This window comes from Myotis daubentonii, chromosome 13 (assembly GCF_963259705.1).
Source record: "Myotis daubentonii chromosome 13, mMyoDau2.1, whole genome shotgun sequence".
NCBI classification, from domain to species: Eukaryota; Metazoa; Chordata; class Mammalia; order Chiroptera; family Vespertilionidae; genus Myotis; species Myotis daubentonii.
In genome coordinates this window covers 47,439,605-47,452,560 of record NC_081852.1, presented here as the reverse complement: position 1 = coordinate 47,452,560, position 12,956 = coordinate 47,439,605, and the positions used below count along the sequence as shown (strand labels likewise).

The 12,956-nt window shown below is 43.3% G+C and overlaps 1 protein-coding gene across 1 annotated transcript; it reads right to left on the bottom strand.

Moving 5' to 3' along the window:
- Positions 1–613: 613 nt before the first annotated feature.
- On the bottom strand, positions 614–11,780 carry BORCS7 (BLOC-1 related complex subunit 7). The gene is made up of 5 exons (XM_059661311.1): positions 11,366–11,780; positions 3,326–3,388; positions 3,187–3,230; positions 2,000–2,020; positions 614–1,485 (listed from the first exon to the last, which is right to left on the bottom strand). The coding sequence occupies exons 1-5, from the start codon at positions 11,501–11,503 to the stop codon at positions 1,434–1,436; spliced, it is 318 nt and encodes a 105-aa protein (XP_059517294.1). The 5' UTR covers positions 11,504–11,780; the 3' UTR covers positions 614–1,433.
- Positions 11,781–12,956: the final 1,176 nt, after the last annotated feature.

Below are 12,956 nucleotides of genomic sequence, written 5' to 3'. Positions count from 1 at the left end.
AGAGAGAGGGAACGAGAGAGAGAAATATCTATGTTAGAGAAACATCAACTGGTTGTCTCCTGCATGAGCCCAGACTAGGGCCCGAGCCAGGAAGGAGTCTGCAACCAAGGTACGTGCCCTTGACCAGAATCAGACCCGGGACCCTTTGGTCCACAGGCTGATGCTCTCTCCACTGAGCCAAACCAGCTAGGACTGTTTTTATTTGTTTTTTGGGTTTTTTTTTTTAACCATAATTAACATGAACATGTAAAATGAGGGCTAAATGCAGTCTGATATGATTAGTCAATTTGATATTTGATGATATGTAATATGAATTAAATTGAACTTTTTTTTCCAGTAAAAACTTCATTTTTAAAATATGTTTTAATCGATATTTTTTTAAGAAAGGAAGGAAGAGGGAGAGAGGCATCAATGAAACATTGATCAGCTGCCTCCTGCACACCCCTTACTGGGGGTTGAGCCTGCAACTCGGGCATGTGCGCTGACCAGGAATTGAACCGGACCTTTTGGTGCATGAGATGACACTCAACCATCTGAGCCACATTGGCCAGGGCAAAACTTCATTTTCTTACGTCAGCTTTCTCCCAATCCATTCATAAATTAAGAACTGAACTGGAACAGGAGAGAGGTCCCATTTTAAATTCAAACAAAGTAAAGACATTCAGACTTAACTATAGACAATGGTAATGCCATTTAACAAGATTAATTCAATGTATATGTAACAGTCTACAAACATAAGGTTTTCCGCATGGCACAGCCCTATACTGCAGTCCCTCGTAATAATTCAACTGCTTTCGCATTTGGCAATATCATACCAATGAATTTGCTGATTACTAGCAATATTACAAAATGAACCCAGGGCCACATAATCAAGAGTCACAACAACAAAGAAACTAGGAATGCAGGTCAAGGCAGGATTTTGCAGCTGGCTAGATATGATGCAATTTGCCTGATTATCATTTAGGTATTTGCTTTAATGAATAAAGTAAGTATCTCCCAAGTTACTAGAAAAAAGGTATTACCTATCACCATTCTGTGACCAGGAAATTAAAGTGTTTCCTGAATTTATAATTCAAAGAAAAAAATCTTTAAGAAGAACCATTCTCTATGTGCACAATAGAAGCTCTATTTAAGAATCACATTTAGACAATACGACATTAAAGTTCTATGGGAAAAAGTAAGACAGCTTTTAATTTTGCTTTCATATCAAACTAATAGAGCACTTAAAAATTCAAGAAGAGGGTGGGTTAGTCTGATTCAAGAAGTGCTTTCAAAATTCAACCACCTAGCTTCTTTTCAGGAGAAACTGTACATCATCACCAATATTTTCTAACTTAACTTTTGGAGAAGGAAATGGAAAATCAAACCCACAGCACAATGGTTGTGGTAGGTATTTCCTCCTCAGCATCAGGCAAAGCCTTCTTATAACCATTCTATTTCAACAGGTGATTCAGCTGGTCCTGTAGATCCGATGACTGCTCAACACTAGAAATTAGAGAAAAAGTTTATGCAGAATGAGCAATAAAGACATCTCCACAAATTATTTGTATTTTAACATATAAGTACTGTTGAGGCTAAATCAACAAGTACATTGGTCTCCTAGGGTCCCAGAAGTTTTTAAACAACGAAGAAAAGGTTTGTAGAGCCAATTAGTAGTGTAAACAATATTACAAGGGACAGATTTAGTCCACTAAGAAAAAAAAAAAAAAGGCTGTTTAATGATGTTAGCACATTTACTCTACTTAATGATGATCACCAATGTAAAAAGTTTTCTTAAGGTTGGTCTCTACACCCTGTAACTCTTAGAAAGCCTTTCCTAGTAGTGCATGCCTTTGAAATATACTGTATTCTTTATATCCCAAATGAGCTATGCCAGAGTGTCTATCAATTTAAGGGCATCTGTCTACCAGAGTTATGCACTAATCCTAGGCCCTGCAGTATAATTCCCTATAGCCTACTTCAGTTGGCTACCCACTCCCCTATCTGTGGGGTTACTTACTTCTTCTGAATAGCTTCTTGCCTAAATCAGAAAAGGAAGGAGGAAAACAAACATAAGAAAACTCAGTGGACTAGTAGAAGTTATTTACAGCCAGATATATACAGGCAGAACACATTTCCAACTTATGTCACATTCTATATTTCTGTCCATTCCACCCTAAGTTTGTGCTCATGAATCTGTTCACTACCAGAGTGCAGAGCTGCCGAAAAGATAGGTTCTAAACCTAAGGAGGTAGCAATATCCTATCACAGAGTGTAGGATGTAGTTTCACAAACTACATGCATGACTCAAATTTGGTTTGCGGAGTATGTAGCAGAGGTCCTCAAACTTTTTAAATAGGGGGCCAGTTCACTGTCCCTCAGACTGTTGGAGGGCCAGACTATAGTTTTAAAAAAAACTGTGAACAAATTCCTATGCACACTGCACATCTCTTATTTTGAAGTAAAAAAACAAAACAGGAACATATACAATATTTGTATTTGCATGTGGCCCGCGGGCCGCAGTTTGAGGACCCCTGGTATGTAGAGTCAAATGGTCACATAGCTGATATGTACACACCCAATGAATGAACATCTAGTTATTTAAATATCAAGTTAAATTCCCAACCATACATTTCCAGAAGGTACCTAAGTATAATATCAACTACATAAAATATACAACAAAATTAAATACGATGAAAAGCTAATTAAATCATAACATTATCCAAAGTTATAATGGAGAAGATGTCTTTACATTCCAAAATCTCCTGGATGATTTACACGTAGCTAGGGCTGCGCTACCTGTGGGGAGTGTAGGATATAGGTCAGTTACACTTGACTCCCCACTGAAGGAGCAGACTCCCCAGGAGAAAGCTCGAGCACAGACAATCAACAAATACTAATTAAGTGACTACTGGGTGCCAAGCACTGTGCTAGCATGGTCCTGGCATGGGCCCTGCCATTATGGGGTTTACAGTCCCTTCCTCTCAGAAGCTCTCAAATTAACACAGAAAGGTTCACCAAAGGTGGTCCCTGCTCCTGATCTCACCCCTCACCCCGACTTCTGCAATCTTTTCCGGAAGGAACTCATCCTTGACCAGCCCCACCAGTATTCCCAACTCCTGCTTCCATAGGAAAACAGCTGAAGCACCAACACAGCAAGCAGCAGCCACATCTGTAGCAAGTAGTCAGCAGAGAGGGCATACTCACTGGTATTGAAGATGTGTAGTTATTATTGCCATTTTCCTTAAACTCTGCATTAAAAAAAGAGAAATAGAACATCACACTCCCTTGTAGCCACACAAACTATATATATAAAACCCAATTCATAAAAGAAATGGTTTCTTACATCTTCTGAGTGCAAGATGGCATCTTCCTGTAGTACCATGTTCCGAGCTGCCTGACCTAGCAGCTGGAAGACAAAAATAAAATGGTAATATTCAAAATTTCCAAACTTTCTGTAACCTCTCTGCAGCTGTTATGCCTCTGCCCTCTCTTCTCCCACCCTCTCCTATACAACTGCCAACACTCTAAATGTAATGGAGGACAATGTTCCATTTGTTCATGTTAAAAATCCATTTCTCTGTCACTGTGGCAGCTCTGGCATGGGCTCAACACCTGTTCCAAAGGCCACTTCCTGAGAAATGCAGTGCTCCGTAACTGCTGAGTTCTCTGCATAGCTTATTAGTCTAGTGCTGCAAGGAGAAGTCTGCAAATTAAAAGGCAACCTTTGGTTCCACAAGCCCATTGAAAAGCTAACTTCTGATTTTTTAAAGGCAAATTTGAGATTTGGGGTGGTTTGAGAGGAGCAAGGGGCAGGGGTTAGGATAGGACTGAAGGCTAGAAGGAATGCAGCTGCTTAGAAGTGGAATAAGAGCCCCAGAGAGGGAGGGAAAGGCTTGGGAAGAAGCTCAGGATTGAAAGTGGGAAACCTCGAGGTGAAGGATAGCCAGATGTGGGTGGGGAAGAAAAAAGAGAGGAGAAATGTGAAATCTTTAATGAGTTCATTGATGGCTGGGCCCTGAGCTCTGATTCAGTGGGGTGGTCTGCGGTCAAAGAGATGGGACTCAACACTGAGAGGCAAGAAGAGATCAACAGAGGTTTCTGGCCTACAGTCGCACCCTGATCCTGGCAGATGCTGTCAACCTTGTAAAGGGAGCTATTGTTATGTGTGTCCTCCAACCTTCCTTGTTCCTTTGGGTCAGAGTGATTACGGTAGGAAGGGGACCCATGGCTTCAAATTAACCAGGAACATGAGCACTGCTACAGCCACCAGATTCCTTCCCTCATGGTAACTTCTATTTATTGTCGTTTTTACATTCTAAAATTAATAAACCTTTACATACTTCTAATGTCAAAACAATAAAATAAGACCTTCTATTCCAGTGATGGCGAACCTTTTGAGCTCGGCGTGTCAGCATTTTGAAAAACCCTAACTTAACTCTGGTGCCGTGTCACATATAGAAATTTTTTGATATTTGCAACCATAGTAAAACAAAGATTTATATTTTTGATATTTATTTTATATATTTAAATGCCATTTAACAAAGAAAAATCAACCAAAAAAATGAGTTCACGTGTCACCTCTGACATGCGTGTCATAGATTCGCCATCACTGTTCTATCCCATAGTCTCTCACGTTACTTGAAAGGTAACCTACAATATGCCCTCTTCCATACCCTGCTATTTTCACTTGACAACAAACACTTAGCTGAATCTGCAGCATTTTCATTCAATCTCTTGCTTTAAGGGCTGCACAGCACTCCACTGTACATGTCCCATAGGAGTATTCAAAGTCCCATAAGAGTATGTGGACTTTGGGACTGTTTCCAGTTTTTTGCTATTATGAGTGCTAGAAAAAAAGTACCTTAAATATCTTTGCTCCTTTTTGCCAGCCTATCTTTGGGACAGACTCATAAAGTCATGATGGTAACAGCTAGATCAGAGGGTTTTAATTTTGCTACCTATTGCCAAGTTCCTCTTCCATTAGAGTTATGCCATTTTGAATTCCCACTTTACAATGTCTGAGAGTGCCTGTTCCTTCCTGTGGCCACTTTTAAGTAGCAAACTGCAATCTCCTATAGATGGGGGATGTGACTGACCAACTGAAGGCAGAAAAAGGGGTCCTAATGGAATCTTCATTCATTCATTCATTCATTCATTCAATGAATATTTATTAAGTTCCTATGATATGCCAATAAGAGACATAGTCACTGTCCTAATGGGGCTCACAGGAGGGGGTTACAAAGAGGACACAGGCATCACAATACCTGCCGTGAGTGCTGAGGGAAAGCACTGTATGCCTGGAGCACATGGCCCTGGGGGGGTAGGAGGGGTATGTCTAATCCATTCCAGGAGCAGGTGTTCAGGGAGCTATTCCTAAAAGAGATGTCTTCTAAGCTGAGACTTAAAGGTTGGGGTTTAGAATTCCTCATCAGTGTACCAGTAATTTTACAGAAAAGTGGCATGATCAGATTTACCATTTTATAGGTGTGGTAAGTAGAATGGACTAGAGAGGGACTGAAGGCAGACAGATTGGTTAGGAGAACACTGCAGTATTCTAAGCCAGCAACCAGAGTGGCCGGAACCACAGACGTGGCAGTAAATAAAAAAGGGGCCCTGGCCAGTTTTGTTCAGTGGTTAGTGTGTCAGCCCATAAGGGTTGCATTTTGATCCCCGGCTCTGGTGGGGGCGCATTCGGCAACCAATCGATGTCTCTCTCTTTCTCTCTCCCTCTCACTTCCCCCACCCCCTTCCACTCTCTCTGAAAAAGCAATGGAAAAAAATATCCTCTGGTGAGGATTGACAACAAAAAAAGGGGGGGAGGGTGGAAAAGGGTTGAGAGACTTTTAGAAGATAGACTTGGTGCGATTGCCTGGAATGCTGTTGTAATGCAGGGCCAAGGTCGTTCCTTTGATGACAGATGTATTTGGTGGCTTTGTACATCATTTTCTTACATAAACTGACCACACACATAGTGTATGATCTAAGGTCTTCAGTTTGGGTTTCTTTTGAGTACTGAGTCTTTGTAGATTTCTAGGATTTTCACCCCAGACCTTTACCACTGTCTTGCTCATAATTAACTCAACAGCTGCTTGTCTTAGTACTCATCTTCAACAAGTATTTCTGACTTTCAACTTAGTTTTCATAGCAATAGCAACCTCTTTTCTTTTTTGCACTCACAGTTCATTGTTTTCCATATTATCCCATTAGATAATGTCATTTCAATAACAAGCTAAGCGCTTTACACAGGTTTAGGGAAAAAACAAAAGGACCCCCACTAAGCACACGATTCACCTGGAGCAGCACATCAGTCACAGCATTCACTGTGCTGTGGACACACTGGTGTGTTTCTCCCTCACTTCGTGCCAGCCATAGTGGCCTCCCTGCATTTATTGTGCACATGCCCATCTCAAGGTTTCGCACCTGCTACTTCCTTGGAGCTCTCTGCCTCCATTTTGCCCACATGACTTGCTCCCTCACTTCATTCTAGTGCAGTGGTTCTCAACCTTCATAATGCCGCGACCCTTTAATACAGTTCCTCATGTTGTGGTGACCCCCAACCATAAAATTATTTTCGTTGCTAGTTCATAACTGTAATTTTGCTACTGTTATGAATCGTCATGTAAATATCTGATATGCAGGATGTATTTTCATTGTTACAAGTTGAACATAAAGCATAGTGATTGATCACAAAAACAATATGTAATTATATATGTGTTTTCCGATGGTCTTAGGCGACCCCTGTGAAAGGGTCGTTCGACCCCCAAAGGGGTCGCGACCCACAGGTTGAGAACCGCTGTTCTAGTGTCTGCTCAAATGTCACATTCTCAGAGAGCCCTTTCCTGGTCAACCTGTTTCAGTAAACCCTTTCGTCACTCTCTAGTCCCAGCTTTATTTTTCTTCACAGTATTTATAACCACCTGATTCTCGTATGTGTGTCATGTGTTTGTCTCCTCACCAAAATGTTAGCTTCCTAAGTACAGGGACTTTGTTTTGTCTCCTGACACACAGCAAATACTCAATAGGTGTTTATTAAATGAATACTGTGGAAGGAATGTTTTACATATGGAAATTGTCAGTTCAAACAAAATATCTATGTGGAATCTGCTGAAGAGAGAAGCAGTGCTCTATGGGGTTGAGAAGGACTGAAATCAGTAAGACACCCCAATAACCTCATAGTCCACTAAAGAAAATGGGAAGGTATGTAAGCAACTATAGAAGAAGGAAATACAGTATGTGGTAAGTATCATGTAAGAGATTCAGTAAAAAGATGAAGTTCATATGCGTTCCCACTCCAGGGAGCTCGGGGGCACCTTTCCCTTGCCCCTCCTCTTCCCTCTCAGGTGTGCATTTCCTAACTCTAAGGAGCCCCACAGGCTTGTAACTGGGGAGCAGTGGGCAGCGGCAGCGCTCGTACCAGGCTGACCCCTGACCCTGTCTCCAAGGCCCCCTTTTCTCAGATTTCCCAGTGAGCCAAAGCAGCCCCACCCAGGCTCTCCTTTTGCTTCCTCTATCCTAAGCCCTTTCTTGTTTCACTGTCCCCAGCTTTAATAAATGTACTCTCAAAATAATAAAAATTAAAAAAGAGAAAATACTGACCTCACCAGCTGATTGCTCAACAGAAAGTTTGCAGGTCAGAGATTGGCCCAAAATACTCAAGGTGAGGAAAAGCTAAGACCTAGAACTCATGGTCCAGTCTCTTTCGGTTAGACTCACCAATAAGGAGGGACCAGACCCAATGTAAGTGATATCCACAGGTCACTCACTCCCTAATTTTATTTCATTAATAGCTTTCCTCTTTAACTTCAACTAACCCTTGTGTAAAGGGCAGCAAAATCATTTGCTTAGAATTTGCTATTCTTGCATTCCCTACAGTGGTCGGCAAACTCATTAGTCAACAGAGCCAAATATCAACAGTACAAAGATTGAAATTTCTTTTGAGAGCCAAATTTTTTAAACTTAAACTATATAGGTAGGTACATTGTTATTAACTTAATTAGGGTACTCCTAAGGCTTAGGAAGAGCCACACTCAAGGGGCCAAAAAGCCGCATGTGGCTCATGAGCCATAGTTTGCCAACCACGAACCTAGGAGATACATGTTGAACAATCAAGTGTCAAATTAGCAAACAGAAATGAGTATGAAGTCAGTAACCTGGGTGATCATCAATCAGTCACTAACCAAATGCTAGGATCACCATCCATCGCAGCCTGTTTTCATAACAATAAAACACATTAAGTTTAAAAGTGTCAACCTCCTTGTGTTGTTCAAACAAGCCAGAGTAAAAATAAGCCCTCTATTGTGTTGAGGAAGCTTTCAAAATGAAACTGGAAGTTCTGCAGAAGCTTGTGTACTTGGACATCTTGACATATAAATATAACTCTAAATATGAAATATGGTTAATAGAAAATACCAGTATTTATAGAGGGGGGAGATGATCCTATATAGGTTTTACTTTTTTTGGTCTTTTAATTCAAAAATGTATGAAACATAGAATTTTTTAAAAAAAAATTCTACATGATTAGCACTAAGAAGCAAAAATGTTCTGTTAAGAATGGAAAGAATTTTGAAAGGAGGAAGCAGATTAAAAGATACTCAGACACCTGCAAGTTATAAAAACCTAAATGTAACTGCAAAATTTTATAGTTCATTAAGAACATTTAAAAGAGATAAAGGGCCCTAACCAGTTTGGCTCAGTGGATAGAGCAGGGGTGGGCAAACTTTTTGACTTGAGGGCCACAATGGGTTCTTAAACTGGACCGGAGGGCCGGAACAAAAGTATGGATGGAGTGTTTGTGTGAACTAATATAAATTCAAAGTAAACATCCTATCTAATAAAACAGAAACATGGTAATTGGTGTACGACCGCTACCCTTCCCATTGGCTAATCAGCGAGATATGCAAATTAACTGACAGCCAAGATGGTGGCCAGCAGCCAGGCAGCTGGAAACTAACATGAGGCTTGCTTGCTTTAGTGACGGAGGAAGCCAAAGCTTCCCCGCCTTCCTTGCCGGCCTCTCAGCTCCACTCTAAGCAACTATGTTACAAAAATAGAAGCTAAACAAAACCCCTGGCTTCAGCCAGCAGGACCGCAACATTGTTTCAAATACAGAAGGTAAACAAAGGCCAGAAACCTGCTTTCAGCAGTGGAAGTCTCATAGCTGGAGCCGAGCCTCAGAGCTAAAGCTGGCCCAGAATGAAAAAAAAAAGGAAAAAAGGACAGGTTGGGAGCTTCAGTCACTCGTCAGCCTGAAAACGGCCCTCAGCCCCTCACCCAGGCTGGCCAGGCACCCCAGTGGGGACCCCCACCCTGAAGGGTGTGTGACCAGCTGCAAACAGCCATCATCCCCTCACCCAGGCTGGCCAGGCACCCCAGTGGGGACCCCCACCCTGATCCAGGACACCCTTCAGGGCAAACCAGCCGGCCCCCACCCGTGCACCAGGCCTCTATCCTATATAGTAAAAGGATAATATGCCTCCCAGCACCGGGATCAGCAGTGCAGCGAGGCCTCCTGGCACTGGGATCAGCGTGACAGGGGGCAGCAACCAAACCCCCTGATCGGCCCTGCTCTGTGTGTGACAAGGTGCGGCGCCCCAATCCTCCCCCGCCCCCCACGGGCCCTGCTCTGTGTGTGACGGGGTAGAGCCATAACCTCCCCATCGGCCCTGCCCTGAGTGTGACAGTGGCGGCGCCCCAACCCCCTGATCCGCCCTGCTCTGTGTGTGACAGGGGGCGGTGCCCCAACTCCCCTATCGACCCTACTCTGTGAGTGACAGGGGGGAGCACCTCAACCCCCTGATCAGCCCTGCTCTGTGCATGACAGGGGGGAGCTCCCCAACCCCCTGATCGACCCTGCTCTGTGCGTGACAGGGGGCGGTGCCCCAACTCCCCAATCGGCCCTGCTCTGAGCCCGACCAGGGGCTGCACCTAGGGATTGGGCCTGCCCTCTGCCACCCGAAAGCGGGCCTAAGCCAGCAGGGCGTTATCTCCCAAGGGGTCCCAGACTGCGAGAGGGCACAGGCCGGGCTGAGGGCCCCCCCGCTCCCCCGAGTGCACAAATTTTTGTGCACCGGGCCTCTAGTCATTACAGAAAAGGGTACGGTCTTTTTCTTTTTAGTTTTATCCCACGGCTGGGATAGAGCATCAGCCTGCGGACTCAAGGGTCCCAGGTTCAATTCCAGGCAAGGGCATGTGCCTTGGTTGCGGGCACATCCCCAGCAGGGAGAGTGCAGGAAGCAGCTGATCGGTGTTTCTCTCTCATCGATGTTTCTAACTCTCTATCCCTCTCCCTTCCTCTCTGTAAAAAATCAATAAAATATATTTTTTAAAAAATAAAAATAATAAAAAAAAATAAAAGAGATAAAGGTCTTGCCCAACTGGTGTGGCTCGGTGTTTGAGCATCAACCTATGAACCAGTAAGTCATGGTTCATGTCCAGGCACATTTTAAAAAAAAGAGAGAGAGAGATAAAGGTCTTAATACTTTAGAGTATTGTCTTTCTGATCTCTCCATTCTTTGTAAATGTCAATTAATGTAAATAACATAATAAATACTGTCTTTTGACAAAATAGAATATCCAGGAAAATGAGCATTTTTCAGTAGCAAATATAGTTTAGCAATGGAAATGTTTTAACTGAATGAAAGAATCAATCCTAACGTTTGTGTATGTCCTTTTTTGGGGTTTGGAACTAAACTCATCAGTGGTTAATTTTCCATTAGTTGGTGTAGAAATCTGGCTTCTCCATGATACCTGTCAGTGAAGATGAAGATTATTTCTCAAAAAGAATCCATATGTCCAGTGTTTCTTTTAATAAAGTATGCTACTGTTAAATAAATATGAAAATAAATAAAATTATAAAAATTTTAAAATTTTAACCATAAAAAAGTAAAGGAAATATTAATGACAAAAACTTTTTTAAAAGGGAAAGTAAGTAAGTAAATAAATAAGACAGAAACCCAAGAATGTGCCCAGTAAGACAAATCAAAAAATAATAAACCCATAGATAGGTGATGCACAAAAGATGGAAGACATCTGGGATGTTAAAGGCAAAACCATGCGGAATTTGGGGGCCGGAAGAGACAGAGACAACCCGGAGAAACAAATGAGGAACTGGTTAGGATTACTATCTCCCCCTCCTCGCCCCCTGTCGTCCTGCGACCACCGCTGCTTTTTAAAACCCAGATTCCCATCCTCTCGTTCCTTTCCCTCCGGTACCGCTGGTCCTCCCAGCACTACACTTCCCAGAATGCAACACTTGCTCTCCGCGGACGAGCTCTACTCGCCGCCACAACCCACAGCCTACTATTCCCAAGATGCAACGCGACCCCCTTTCCACCGCCTGGAAAGCCCGCAGTCCCGGGGGCCCGGGGAGTGTGCTGTGGCTCACCTCGGAGCTCCGCGAGCCCTTCAGCACCTGCTTGGTGAGGGCGATGACGTCGGTACCGCAGGTGTTCACCTTCTCCGTGAGAAGCCCCTTCACGGACTGACCGAACCGCGCCTGCGAGTCTGGCGCCCCGGTCGCCATCCCCTCACCGCGGCTAGTGAACGCCTCCGCAGGGCGATGGCGAGTCGCCGGGGCCAAAAGAGCCGCAAAGCGGAAGGAAACGAGGAGGCAAGGAAGGGACGCATTGTGCCTAGCAGAGGTTCATCTTGGCTAATTTTACATTCACTTAAAATGCTCAGTTGATACCCGAAAGAAAGGTCCCGAGCAAACATCTCTGGAGGAAATGGAGGACAATTTCAGTAAATTCGTGGTGTAAAGTCAGAAGACCATTTGTGTGGCTGCAAATTATGCAACCTCTGCGTCGTGTGTTCCTCATCAGTAAAATAAAAATAATATTAAAATCTCCAAAGCGTTACGAGAGTAAATTAAAATCATTCAGTTCAACTTTGACAGCACAGTGCTTGTATTTGTGAGCGAAATACAAACGCTGTGCTGGGCTGAGGATAAAGAACCGAGACACATACAGTCCTCGTCTCCAAGGAGCTCCCAGGCTGATGAGGCCTGTAAACAGGAACAACCCAACAGAAAAATTGGTAAAGTTCACAGACAATTTTTTAAAAAGCAAATGGCCAATAAATGTAAAAAGTTATCAGCACCACTAGTCTTTTTTTTCCCTCTCTCTTAATCCTCACCCGAGGATATTTTTGGGAGAGTAGAAGGGAGAGGGAGAGGGAGAGAGAAACATCCATGTCCTTTGCTTGCCTCCCACGGGTGCCCCAAGTGGGGCTGGGGATGGAGCCTTTAACCCATCTGGGATGAACCCTTGACCCTTCAGTCCTCTAACCAAAGCTCCAACTACTGGGCAAAACCGACTAGGGCTCCGCTAGTCTTTTTTTTTATTGCTTTCAGAGAGGAAGGGAGAGGGAAAGAGAAACATCAATGATGAGAGAATCACTGATTGGCCTTCTCTGCACACCCCCCCACTGGGGATGGAGCCCACAACCCAGGCAGGTGCCCTGATGGGGAATTGAACTGTGACCTCCTGGTTCATGGGTCGGTACTCAATCACTGAGCCATGCTGGCTGGGCTCCACTGGTCATTTTTTAATAATAAATGACCTCTTCGTTCTATTAAAAGCAAACTGATTATCACCTTGGTAAATTGTACCTGAAATGTTTCCTGTAGTTCTGTTTCTTTTGTAGCTAATGCACAAGAGAATGAGAGTGGCATATTACAAATTTTGTTTAAAATCACCTTTACTTAGCCCCACTGGTGTGACTCAGTGGTTGAGCATCAACCTATGAACCAGGAGGTCCCCATTGGATTTATGGGCCAGGGTTGCCGCTCAATCCCCAGTAGGGGGCATGCAGGAACAGCCAATTAATGATCCTCTCTCATCATTGATGTTTCTCTTCCTCTCTCCTCTCTAAAATAGATTTTTTTAAATCACCTTTACCCAGTATCAACATTACTTTTCTTCCAAATGCTTAGATTCATGTTTCTGTTGATTCTTTCATTTAACTCTTGTTCTTAA